Here is a 13,898-nt window from a genome sequence, read left to right as displayed (position 1 = left end):
AGTGTTGCACTAATCGCTACATCACTGTGGTACTCGAATGGTTGATCTAATCAACTATTTGAGTTAGTCCCCTCATCACTGCACTGTAAATACTTGCTGGTATTTGTGTGTAATGCCCTGTATTTCTACTGCTATGCTATTAGGTATTTCAGCAGTTTTCTGCAAAAGCAGTATGTTCAGTTAGTTAAACTTTATAGACCAGTGTTTTGGCTTTGGCTGATATCAGGAGCCGCTTGCTCAACATGGAAATGTTGTGTCAGCCAATTGGGTTTATCTTGGTAATGTGCTGTAACATTCTGTCCAGTCCAATGCTGAGAGAGCTGGGCGGGAAAAGATTTCTTAAGGACAGGGTCCTGGCTTTGTGTCTTTGGTTGGCAGGAGGAGCAGATTGGAGCACAAAGGAAGATGCTTAGAGAACGCTGCTCAAAGGAGAGACCCTGTTGTAATAAGTGCTTCGTGCAGACGAATGGATCCAAAGAGGAAGTGCCAATACTCCATTGGTTCAAAATGGTCTTCAAGGGAAGGCAGAACTATGGCTGGTGTCTTTCACACAGAATGTGCGTTCAGCATGTAAGTAATCAAAGCGAAGCACCTGACTACCTCAGAAATGAGCCCCAACATTTATGTGCACATTTAGACTGGTTTAACCGTATTGGGCACATTTTTGCCCCCCACCCCCGCAGCTGTTTGTTAAAAGTTGAAATTTCTGTAAACACTTCCACTGTAATTCTATGCCAGTGTACAAACTGTTATTTCCTGGTGAATAATAACTTTGCACAGGGGGGTATTTACACAGCTTTCACCATAATTTTCATTCCTTTATTGGAACATTCCAACTTTCCTGTTTGGTTGAACCCGAATCATAGTGACCCTAGACATGTGTTGTTCATTGAAAGTGGCCTTCTCACCATTACCCATGCGATACTGAGTCACGTGAATCTTAGCCAAAGTTAGCTAATGAGCCGTTTGTTACGAGCAATGGTGAAAGGGTTACATATATTTTAATGCACATTTTATTGCATATCTGTACTTTAACCTCTAACTTCATTATAATTCTTTATTCTTTAAAATTGTTAAATGTTGTATTTTATTACATGTTGTGCCAACACATCACAACAAATTCCTAATACCTGTCAATGTGTATGGCAAATAAAGTTGATTCACTTGAGAGAAGAAATCTTTTATATCAGACTCAGGAGGATATCCCTTTGTTCTGAGTGTAATGTATTTAAAGATCACCTCTCACACAAATAGGTAGGATGACAAAGTATATGGCATACTTGTATTTGTTGGGTCATGGAGCATAGAAGTAAGAAAACCACATTTGTAGCTGTTGTGTTCGATATTGAGGGAGAGTGCAGAGCACACTAGGATGCCAGCTTTGTAGGATATTCACCTGAACTTAACTGATAATGTTGCTTGTACAATATGTGAACTCCTCCCTTGTGGGAGTAGCTAACTGAGTGGCAAAGGAGTAAACCATTAACTACCAGAACAGTTGCTATATAAAATTTTAGTTAGGTACACTTGGAATTTTGTGTGTAATTCTGGTTGCCCCATTACAAGCATGTGGAGGCTTTGATAATAGAGCAGAAGATGTTTACAGGATGCCATATGGATTAGAGTTGTTACACCACCATCAAGAATGCCTACTGTGCTATTCCACGCCCTCACTTCGGGAAGTCTGATCACCTAGCTGTATTTCTACTCCCTGAGTATAGGCAGAGACTGAAGACTGCAGCACCAGCAGTGAGGACCAAGAAGGTTTGGACAAGGGAAGCACAGGATCGTCTACAGGACTGCTTTGAATTGGTGGAGTGGACTGTATTCAGGGATTTATCTTTGAACCTAGATGAGTATGCTGCAGCTGTTACCGACTTCATTAAAACCTGTGTGGATGAGTGTGTGCCTACAAAGATTTACTGTACATTCCCAAACCAAAAGCCATGGATGAACCAGGAGGTATGTCGTCTGCTGAAGGCTAGATCTGTGGCATTCAAGTCTGGCGACCCAGGTCTGTACCAGAAAACCAGGCATGATTTGCGGAGGGCTATTTCAAGGGCGAAGAGACAATTTTGAATGACATTGGAGGTGATGTCGGATGCACGGCAACTCTGGCAGGGTTTGCGGGACAATACTTCCTACAAAGTGAAACCCCATAGTATGAATGGCAGCGATGCTTCACTACCAGATGAACTCAACACCTTCTATGCACGCTTTGAAAGGGAGAACACGATGACAGCTGTGAAGATCCCTGCTGCACCTGATGACCCTGTGATCTCTGTCTCAGAGGCCGATGTTAAACTGTCTTTAAAGAGAGTGAACCCTTGCAAGGCAGAAGGTCCCGATGGGGTACCTAGTAAGGCTCTGAAAACCTGTGCCAACCACCTAGCAGGAGTATTCAAGGACATTTTCAACCTCTCACTGCTACAGGCAGAAGTTCCCACTTGCTTCAAAAAGGCAAATATTATACCAGTGCCAAAGAATAATAATGTGGGCTGCCTTAATGACTATCCACCGGTAACACTCACATCGACAGTGATGGAATGCTTTGAGAGGTTGGTTATGACTAGACTGACCTCCTGCCTCAGCAAGGACCTGGATCCATTGCAGTTTGCCTATCGCCACAATAGGTCAACAGCAGATGCAATCTCAATGGTTCTCCATATGGATTTAGACCACCTGGACCACACAAACACCTACGACAGGATGCTAATCATTGGCGATAGCTCTGTATTTAATACCACCATTCCCACAATCCTGATTGAGAAGTTGTAGAACCTGGGCCTCTGTACCTCCCTCTGCAATTGGATCCTTGACTGCCTAACCAGAAGACCACAGTCTGTGCTGATTGGTGATAATATCTCCTCCTCGCTGACGATCAACACTGGCGCACCTCAGGGGTGTGTGCTTAGCCCACTGCACCACTCATATACACATGACTGTGTGGCTAGGCATAGCTCAAGTACCATCTACAAATTTGCTGACGGTACAGCCATTGTTGGTAGAATCTCAGGTGGTGACGCGAGGGCATACAGGAGTGAGACATGCCAGCTAGTGGAATGGTGCTGCAGCAACAACCTGGCACTCAATGTCAGTAAGCTGAAAGAGCTGATTGTGAACTTCAGGAAGGGTAAGACGAAGGAGCACATACCAATCCTCACAGAGGGATCAGAAGCAGAGAGAGTGAGCAACTTCAAGTTCCTGGGTGTCAAGGTCTCTGAGAATCTAACCTAGTCTCAACATATTGACGTAATCATAAATAACGCTAGACAGCGGCTATACCTTATTAGGAGTTTGAAGAGATTTGGCATGTAACAAATACACTCAAAAACTTCTGTAGTTGTACCGTGGAGAGCATTCTGACAGGATGCATCACTGTCTGTATGGAGGGCTACTTCACAGGACTGAAAGAAGCTGCAGAAGGTTTCTAAATCTAGTCAGCTCCATCCTGGGCACTAGCCTACAAAGTACCCAGGACATCTTTAGGAAGCAGTGTCTCAGAAAGGCAGCGTTCATTATTAAGGGCATGCTCTTTTCTCACTGTAACCATCAAGTGGGAGGTACAGAAGCCTGAAGGCACACACTCAGTGATTCAGGAACAGCTTCTTCCCCTCTGCCATCCGATTCCTAAATGGACACTGAAGCTTTGGACACTACCTCACCTTTCTTTAAAAACACTATTTCTGTTTTTGCACATTAAAAAAGATCTATTCAATATACATAATTAATTTAGTTGTTTATTTATTATGTTTTATTTTATTTATTATTTTTTTCTCTCTCTCTGCTAGATTACGTATTGCATCAAACTGCTGCTGCTAAGTTAACAAATTTCACGTCACATGCCAGTGATAATAAACCTGATTCTGATTCTGAGTGCACGACTTATAAGGATTGGTTGGAGAAACATGGAGGGAGACCTGATAGAAGTTTATAAAACTATGAGAGGCATAGATAGAGTACATTATTAGAATCTCTTTCCCAGGATAGATATCTCAAATACTAGTGGACACACATTTAAGGTGAAAGGGGAGAGTTTACAGGTGATGTGGTGCAAGCCACATTTTCTTGCAAGAGGAAAAATCTTGTTTGACAAATGTGTTGGAATTCTTTGAAGAAATAACAAACAGGATAGACAAAGGAGAATTGTTGGATATTGTGTAGTTGGATTCTCAGAAGGCCTTTGACAAGGTGCTGCACATGAAGCTGCCAAACAGGGTAAGAGCCATGGTATCACTAGCATGGATAGAGCATTGGCTGATTGGTAGGAAGCAGATTAAGAATAAAGGGACCCTTTTCGGATTGGCTGCCAGTGACTAGTGGTGTTCCACCGAGGTCGGTGTTGGGGTTGCTTCTTTTTTACATTGTATGTCACCTACTTGGATGATGAAATAGATGGCTTTGTGGCCAAGTTTGTGATGATACAAAGATAGGTGGAGGGGCAGGTAGTGTTGAGGAAGTAGAGAGGCTGCGGGAGGAATTAAATAGATTAGGAGAATGCGAAAAGACGTGGCAGATGGAATACAGTGTCGGGAAGTGTATGGTCATGCACTTTGCCATAAGTAATAAAGATACACCATTTTCTTAACGGAAGAAAATTCAAAAATTCGAGGTTCTGAGGAATTTGGGAGTCCTTGTGCAGGATTCCCTAAAGGCTAATTTGCAGTTTGAAATAGTGGTGAGGAAGGCGAATGCAACGTTAGCATTCATTTCAAGAAGATTACAATATAAAAGCAAAGATGTACTGCTGAGGCTGTATAAGGTACTGGTGAGGCCTCACTTGGAGCATTATGAGCAGTTTTGGGCCCCTTATTTGAGAAAGGATCATCATATGAGCAGCAACAGAAGGCTCTGGGGATTGTACTTGCTGGAATTTGAAGGGGGATCTCATTGAAACCTATCGAATGTTGAAAGGCCTAGGTGGAGCAGAGGTGAAGAGGATGTTTCCTTTGGTGGGTGAGTCTAGGACCAGAGGGCACAGCCTCAAAATAGAGGGACATCCATTTAAAACAGTGATGAGGATAAATTGTTTTTAGCCAGAGGGTGGTGAATCTGTGGAAGCCAAGTCACTGGATGCATTTAAGGTGGAGGTTGATAGGTCCTTGATTAGTCAGGATATGAAAGATTATGGGAGAAGGCAAGAGAATGGGACTAAGGGGGAAATGACAGAGCAGATTCAATGGGACTGCTCCTATGTCTTATGGCCAGAGAGTGAAAGCTGATGGAAACACATACTATAGTGGTGTTTAAGCGCCTTTTAGATAGGACATTATAAAGTTCCTGACAAGAACAGGCCGATCCGCTCAACAAAGCTTGCCGAATTCCTATTCATACAGGTTGTTGAAATAACTATTGAGTTTAGATTTGGAAGTGTCTAAAGTACTACTCTCAATTACACAACTAGATAGTTCGTTCATGTTCACATCCCACTGTGTAAAGAAATGCTTCCTGATGTTAGTCTAAAATCTCCCCATAACCTGATCCCTAAACTAATCCCTGCAGAGCCCCACTTTTAACATCACCATAACTCATTGTTTTCTATTCTTGAGCCAATTCTGCACCCATTCACACACCCTACCCTGAATCCCTACCTCCTATAATTTGATTATTAACCTCTTGTGGGGTACCTTGTCAAAAGCCTTCTGAAAGTCCAAGTAAATTATATCTTCTGCTCTACTGCTATAAATTTTAGTTGCCTCTTCATAGTAATAAAACACGATAATAGTACATTAGTAAAACACAATTTCTAAACCCATGCTGGCTTTCTGCTAACATGCCTGTTCTTATCAGCTGCTTTTCCATCTCATTCTTTATTATTGTTTCCTCAATCTTACCTGCAATACACGTTAAGTTTACTGGTCTATAGTTACCAGGGTCAGTGTCAGTGCTGTCACCCTACTTACATACTGAGACAACATTAGCCCATTTCCTGTCCTTGGGGATTTCACAAGTCTTCAATGAATTTAAAAAAATTTTTGTTAGAGGTTTGTATATATAATCACAGACCTCTAGGTACCCTTGGATACATGTTGTCTGGCCCTGGAGATTTATTAACTTTCAGCATTTTCAGATGAAGCAGCACCTCACTTTCTAAGATATTTAAGTCACTTAAAACAACCTTATTTTTCCTCTACATTTACTGGCATATTGCTAACATCTTCACAGGTGAATAGTTTAGCAAAATAGGAGTATCCACTATGTCCTTCTCTGCATTAGTTGAACACCCCACCATTATTCCTAATAAACTTAACTTCCTCTTTGAATTTTCTTTTACTACTTAAGTAAGACTCATTCCACCGAGATGCAACACTGAGCGTCATAGGAAGTCATTCCTGCCTGTGGCCATCAAACTTTACAACTCCTCCCTTGGAGGGTCAGACACCCTGAGCCAATAGGCTGGTCCTGGACTTATTCCCTGGCATAATTTACATATTACTATTTAATTATTTATGGTTTTATTACTATTTAATTATTTATGGTGCAACCGTAACGAAAACCAATTTCCCTCGGGATCAATAAAGTATGACTACGACTAAGTATTGAAGATGGGCATAGGGAATGGAGGGATATACAGTAAATTATGATCACATCATTTAAGTTGTACCCACAGTAAGATTAGAATTGCCAACCCATTGAAGGGTACAGCACAAGGGCTGGAAGAGGAGATTAATGTGCATCAGTGCCCAGTCTTCAGCATGGACATGATAGGCCAAATGATTTGCTCCCATGCTGTTTGACTCTGTTTCTGCAAAAGTTATGGAAGTAGAATACATATAAATATATCAAAGGTGGCAAACAATAAGGGAATCAAGGGTTATAGGTATAGGATGGAGAGAGAACTTGAGGAAAGTTGGATTAGTCATGGCCATATTGAATAGAATAGCAGGCCAAGTGGCTGAATGACTTCTTCAGTTCTGCTTTCTTATTGTCTTATGTTCATGGGAACATTCCTTCGTAGTTGCCTAATTTGAATTCTAGAAAAAGCTCCCAATCCAATCACATTCCATGGATGAACAAGAGAATTTCAAGAGTTAGCAGAATTTTCAAAATTTAGCCAAGCTAAGAAGTTTCAATAGGTACATTTAATGTCTGAGAAACGTATACAATATACAAACCCCATTTCCAGAAAAGTTGGGATATTTTCCAAAATGCAATAAAAACAAAAACCTGTGATATGTTAATTCACATGAACCTTTATTTAACTGACGAAAATACAAAGAAAAGATTTTCAATAGTTTTACTGACCAACTTAATTGTATTTTGTAAACATACACAAATTTAGAATTTGATAGCTGCAACACACTCAACAAAAGTTGGGACAGAGGCATGTTTACCATTGTGTTACATCACCTTTCCTTTTAATAACACTTTTTATTTGTTTTGGAACTAAGGATACTAATTGTAGTAGATTTGCAATTGGAAATTTTGTCCATTCTTGCTTGATATAAGACTTCAGCTGCTCAACAGTCCATGGTCTCTGTTGTCTGATTCTCCTCTTCATGATGCGCCATACATTTTCAATAGGAGTTAGAGGAGATAGATCTGGACTGGCAGTAGGCCAGTCAAGCACACGTACTCTGTGTCTACAAAGCCACGCTTTTGTAGCCCGTGCAGAATGTGGTCTGGCATTGTCCTGCTGAAATAAGCATGGACGTCCCGGGAAGAGACGTCGCCTTGATGGCAACATATGTCTCTCTAAAATCCTAATATACGCCTCAGAGTCAATGGTACCTTCACATACATGCAATTCACCCATGCCGTGGGCACTGATGCACCCCCATACCATCACAGATGCTGGGTTTTGCACCTTTCGCTGATAACGATCTGGATGGTTGTTTTCATCTTTGGCACGGAGAACTCGACGCCCGTTTTTTCCAAAAACTAGCTGAAATGTGGACTTATCTGACCACAGCACACAGTTCCACAGTCTTTCGGTCCATCTGAGATGAGCTCGGGCCCAGAGAACTCGCCGGCGTTTCTGCATAGAGTTGATGTATGGCTTCCTCCTTGCGTAATACAGTTTCAAGTTGCATTTCTGGATGCAGCGACGGACTGTGTTGAGTGACAATGGTTTTCCGAAGTACTCCCGAGCCCAGGTGGCTATAATTGTCAAAGTAGCATGATGGTTTCTTAGGCATTGCTGCCTGAGGACTTGAAGATCACGCGCATTCAACAGTGGTTTCCGACCTTGCCCTTTACGCACTGAGAAGTCTCTGAATTCTCTGAACCTTTTCACAATATTATGTACTACAGATGTTGAAAGACCTAAATTCTCTGCAATCTTGTGTTGAGAAATGTTCCTTTTGAACTGACTAACAATTCTCTCACGTATTTTGGCACAAAGGGGTGAGCCACAACCCATTCTTGCTTGCAAAGACTGAGCCTTTGATGGACGCTACTTTTATACCCAGTCATGATACCTCACCTGCTACCAATTAGCCTGCTTAATGTGGAGTCTTCCAAACCAGTGTTACTTGAATATTCTGTGCACTTTTTAATCTCATTTTAACTCTGTCCCAATTTTTGTTGTGTGTGTTGCAGCCATCAAATTCTAAATTTGTGTATGTTTACAAAATACAATTAAGTTGGTCAGTAAAACTATTGAAAATCTTTTCTTTGTACTTCTGTCAGTTAAATAAAGGTTCACGTGAATTAACATATCACAGATTTTTGTTTTTATTGCATTTTGGAAAATATCCCAACTTTTCTGGAAATGGGGTTTGTACATCCTGAAATTCTTTTCCCAGTTATTGAGAGAAAAGCTATTATCCACAGTAAATGGAAGCCTAAAACTCAGAAGAATAAAAGTGTGAAGTTCTCAGAAGTACTGCAATGTAATTATTTTTCCATATCAGCATGATTGAGGTACTTTTCTGTACAAAGTAATTTTTAAAAAATGTAAACAAAATTCATAATGGTGGGGGAGGAGATGCAAAACTTACTGTATTTATTTTTCGTGGCAGAGGCACAGGAGTCTCGGGCAGACTGGACAACGTATCATTCATATCATCAATTGGCTGTTTCTGTGGTGTGTCTCCAGTAAGTGGTTTTAGAGAAATCTCTTCAGCTTGAGGTTTCTGAGACGCCTCCCCAGACTGATGCCTTTGGAGGGCTTCTGTATGGGGTTTTTGTGGGATGTCTCCTGATTGTGGTTTTGGTGGCAGGTCTTTGGGCTTCTGGGGCAGGTCCCCGGGAGGCGGCTTCTGGGGCAGGTCCCCTGTATGTGACGGCTTCTGGGGCAGGTCCCCGGGAGGCGGCTTCTGGGGCAGGTCCACTGTATGTGACGGCTTCTGGGGCAAGTCCCCGGGAGGTGGCTTCTGGGGCAAGTCCCCGGGAGGTGGCTTCTGGGGCAGGTCCCCTGTATGTGATGGCTTCTGGAAGGTCTCTGTACTGGACTTATCGACTGAACTGTGATGAATACTATCAATCTTTCTCAGGGACACTAGCAATAAAAATTAATGTAATCATTAGTTAGGTGATCATGATCTTGACTATAATTAAAAAACAAAGCAATAAATAAAACTTTTCATTCAGCAAACACCACCAAATATACAGTTAAGGATCTCACTTCACAAAAATCAGAAATGTAATAAGAGGTTTAAAAAAAATTACCTGGTGCTTTAAAACTGAAATACAAGATCCTTATTTTAACACATACATACCATTTTATTTGATGTTTCTCAAGCTTTCATTCAACAGAAATGGGGATTTTCACTGTCTCTCAATATCCCATGACAGTAATCCAACCATTCACCATCTGATTCCTAATATTCCCAACAAGGACTGCTGTCTTATGAGGCAGTTTCATGTCTTAGCAGAACTGCAAAACTGGAATGTGAATACAACTCAAGCAGGATTTTAATTCTTATTTTTAGCAAGCAGAACTGGTCTCCAAATTCAAGACTACTTCTCTAATGATGTTCTATCATTAGAACTGCAGATTTGTGTTTTTTTCTCCAATTTTTCCAAATTGAGGTTTATATATGGGTGACATATTCTTCTAAACACCAATGAGATCTGGAACCGGCCACAATACCAGCTCTTTGAGGAATCTTTCTGAGAACTATAGAAATTTTGTGAAGTTCAGATCTATAATGGAAAGTGGTATGGGAACTAGCTTAGTTGTCCAAACGATGTAGAATTTTGCAAAGGTATGACTGTCTCCTTTTGTGACAATGCTTTCTGAGCATTTGTGCCCTTTCACAAAGGTAAAGTTAAATCTATCAGGCAAACTTGTCATTGTTGGTAGAGAATGACATATTGAGTGATAGAAACTACTTTACAGACAAGAGAAAATCTGCAGATGCAGGAAATCCAAGAAACATACACAAAATGCTGGAGGAACTCAGCAGGCCAAGCTGATGAAGGGTCTCAGCTCAAAACATCGTGCTGTCTCGCCTGCTGAGTTCCTCCAACATTTTGTGTGTGTTACTACATCACAGAACCAGGCTCTTCAACCCATCTAGTCCGTCCTGAACTATTATTCTGCCTAGTTCCATCGACCTATAGCCCTCCATATCCCCTCCCATCCATGTACCTATCCAAACATCGACATCAAACTCTATCCATCACTTCCACTAGCAGCTTGTTCTACAAACGTACATTCTCTCCCCCTCGTGTTTTCCTTAAACATTTCACCTTCCACCTTAACACATGACCCCTCCATTTCTAGTCTCACCCAACCTCAGTGGAAAAAGCCTGCTTCTATTTACTCTATCTATACCCCTACTAGACATACTATATATATTTTAGACAAGACTTTAAGGTAACTAGATTCCTGTTCTGTATAGACATTAATAATAGCAAATAATGCACATCAGTGAAGAAAAGCTCTAAAGAAAGAAATACTTCTGAAAAATACAGTAATGTGGAAAAGTCAGTAACGTGAATGATGACAAACTTGATTCTAATATGGGTCTTTACTGTGGACTGAGAGTGGGAAGGGGGCAGCGAGAGGGGAAATCATGGTTGAGAAAAGGGGAAAGGAGAGCGGAGTGAGCAGAAAGTACTAGAGAGACATTCTGTAATGAACAATAAATCAATTGCTAGGAATCAAATGGCCTTGCCTGCTGCCTCAGGGCTGGGTGTGTCTGCACCTGTGCCACCCCTCCCCCACCTCCTATGGCACTCCATCCTCACCATTCCCAACATCCTTTGCTCTTGCCCGATTTACAAATTCACTCTCCATTCCATGTTGACAAATATAGTACTCCGCAAAAGTCTTTGGCACTCTAACTATATACATATGCGCCTAAGACTTCTGCACAGAACTGTATGACGATACTGGGATTAAGTATCTGGATGCAGCATAGTTTTAACCTTACCCTTTTGAGGTAGTTTTGGAAGTACTCGAGGGCCTAAGGCAGTCTTTGTAGTTCCAGTTCCAGTACTGTAAATGTAAAATAGATAACAGTTAAAATATTGGTAACATTTAGTGAATGTTGTCTCCAAAAATAAAATAAAAGGGTGCTCAAATAAGTACTCTCTTGAAATTCCTATTATGTGTTACTCCAGCACATACTGTAACTCAGCCTTTAATACCATCATTCCCACAATCCTGATTGAGAAATTGAGAACCTAGACCTTTGTACCTCCCTCTGCAACTGGATCCTTGACTTCCTAACTGGAAGACCACAGTCTGTGTGGATTGGTGATAACATATCCTCCTCGCTGACGATCAACATTGGCGCACCTTGGGGGTGTGTGCTTAGCCCACTGCTCTACTCTCTGTATACACGATTGTGTGGCTAGGCATAGCTCAAATACCATCTACAAATTTGCTGACGATACGACGATTGTTGGTAGAATCTGAGGTGGTGACGAGAGGGCGTACAGGAGTGAGATATGCCAACTAGTGGAATGGTGTCGCAGTAACAACCTGGCACTCAATGTCAGTAAGCTGAAAGAGCTGATTGTGGACTTCAGAAAGGGTAAGACGAAGGAACACATACCAATCCTCATAGAGGGATCAGAAGTGGAGAGAGTGAGCAGTTTCAAGTTCCTGGGTGTCAAAATCTCTGAGGATCTAACCTGGTCCCAGCATATCTCTGTACAGTAGTTATAAACAAGGCAAGGCAGTGACTATATTAGGAGATTGAAGAGATTTGGCATGTCAAAAACCTCTATAGTTGTTCCGTGGAGAGCATTCTGACAGGCTGCATTACTGTCTGGTATGGAGGGACTACTGCACAGGATCAAAAGAAGCTGCAGAAGGTTGTAAATCTAGTCAGCTCCATCTTGGGTACTAGCCTATAAAGTACTCAGGACATCTTCAGGGAGCGGTGTCTCAGAAAGGCAGTGTCCATTATTAAAGACCTCCAGCACCCAGGCATGCCCTTTTTTCACTGTTATCATCAGGTAGGAGATACAGAAGCCTGAAGGTACACACTCAGCGATTCAAGAACAGCTTCTTCCCCACTGCCATCCGATTCCTAAATGGACATTGAAGCTTTGGACACTTTTTTTAATATACAGTATTTCTGTTTTTGCATATTTAAAAAAAATCTATTCAATATATGCAATTGATTTATTTGTTTGTTTATTTATTATGTTTAATTTAATTTATTTTTTTTTCTCTCTGCTAGATTATGTATTGCATTAAACTGCTGCTGTTAAGTTAACAAATTTCATGTCACTTGCCAGTGATAATAAACCTGATTCTGATTTCTCAAAGCAGAAGTATTTGTTGGTAATGATCGGGCAGAATGTCTGCTCAGCTGCCTGGTGTCACGCTCTTAAGACCCCATTGTTTCTTTTCGGATGATCCTGGGCAAAGTCTTCCTCTATGATCAGCATGGCCCAGTACAGCAGAGTCTTGCCTGTTGTAGATCAGAACTGGACAGTACCTGTGGATAATCTGGACAGATGCTGGAACTGTTAGCTTGTTCCTTTCCAAATAACAGGAAGATAAAGTGCTTTTTCTTAGGTTTACTTTGCGACTCATTATCAGAGTACAGGAAACTACGAAGGTCAAAGTTGAATGGTAAGTTAGTGGCAAACAAAAGGAAGTTCAGGGTCACTCCTGCAGACTAAATGTAGGTGATCTGCAAAGTGATTACCTACCCAGCCAACCTCTGCTACCTTGTTTTCTTATTCCCAGATGTGAAAAAGGGCACTGGACCTTAAACATTTAAAATTTCTCTTTCCAAAAGATATAAGACATAGGAACAGAATTATATCATTCAGCCTCGAGTCTGCTCTGCCATTCCATCATGGCTTATTTGTTTTTCCTCTCAACCCCATTCTTTTGGATTCTCCCCATAACCTTTGACACTCTTACCAATCAAGAACTTATTGAACTTTGTTTTAAATAAAGAATTTCAACAGGCAAGATTTCCCCTTAAGGCAGGAGTTCCCAACCATGTTAATGGTAGGAGTCCATGGCATAAAAAAGGTTGGGAAACCCTGCCTTAACAAACTGATGCTGAATTCGGCCTATTTTATCGTGTGTCTCCAAGCCCAAAAACCTCATCCTTAAATTATGGACTCTAACATTTTGCCAACCACTGAAGTCAGGCTAACTGGCTTATAATTTCCTGTCTCTTACTTCTCTCCTTCTTAAAGAGTGGAATGACATTGGTTATTTTCCAGTCCTCTAGAACCATTCAGATCTATTTCAAAACTTTCTTACTTTTATCGAACCATGTAAAAAGGATATCATTAAATTGGTCACCTCTTTCAATATCGTTGATTGGATGAATTAATTCTATTAAAATGAATATGCTACCTAAATTTATATATCTTTTTCAGGCTTTACCCATTTTTATTCCTATATCCTTTTTCGACTCTCCTGAATCTATTTTATCCTCCGAAAAATGGAAAAATAAATGTCCTCGTTTAAATAAAGCTCATCTTCAAAAATCTAAAAAGTCTGGAGGTTTAGCCTTATCTAATTTTAG

General features: G+C 41.0%; 1 protein-coding gene across 3 annotated transcripts in view; it reads right to left on the bottom strand.

Moving 5' to 3' along the window:
- Positions 1-13,898, bottom strand: part of LOC140202842 (arf-GAP with SH3 domain, ANK repeat and PH domain-containing protein 1-like) — a 531,099-nt gene that overhangs the window by 18,017 nt on the left and 499,184 nt on the right. For all 3 annotated transcript variants that reach the window (XM_072268282.1, XM_072268281.1, XM_072268284.1), the window contains 2 exons: positions 11,325-11,389; positions 8,943-9,442 (listed from right to left, as the gene is read on the bottom strand). In XM_072268282.1, coding sequence (XP_072124383.1) covers positions 8,943-9,442; positions 11,325-11,389 — 565 coding nt within the window. The remainder of the gene's footprint in view (positions 1-8,942; positions 9,443-11,324; positions 11,390-13,898) is intronic.

The sequence above is a fragment of the Mobula birostris genome, chromosome 9 (genome assembly GCF_030028105.1).
Source record: "Mobula birostris isolate sMobBir1 chromosome 9, sMobBir1.hap1, whole genome shotgun sequence".
NCBI lineage: Eukaryota > Metazoa > Chordata > Chondrichthyes > Myliobatiformes > Myliobatidae > Mobula > Mobula birostris.
The sequence above is the reverse complement of the archived record's forward strand: the minus strand, read 5'-3'. Positions and strand labels throughout refer to the sequence as shown.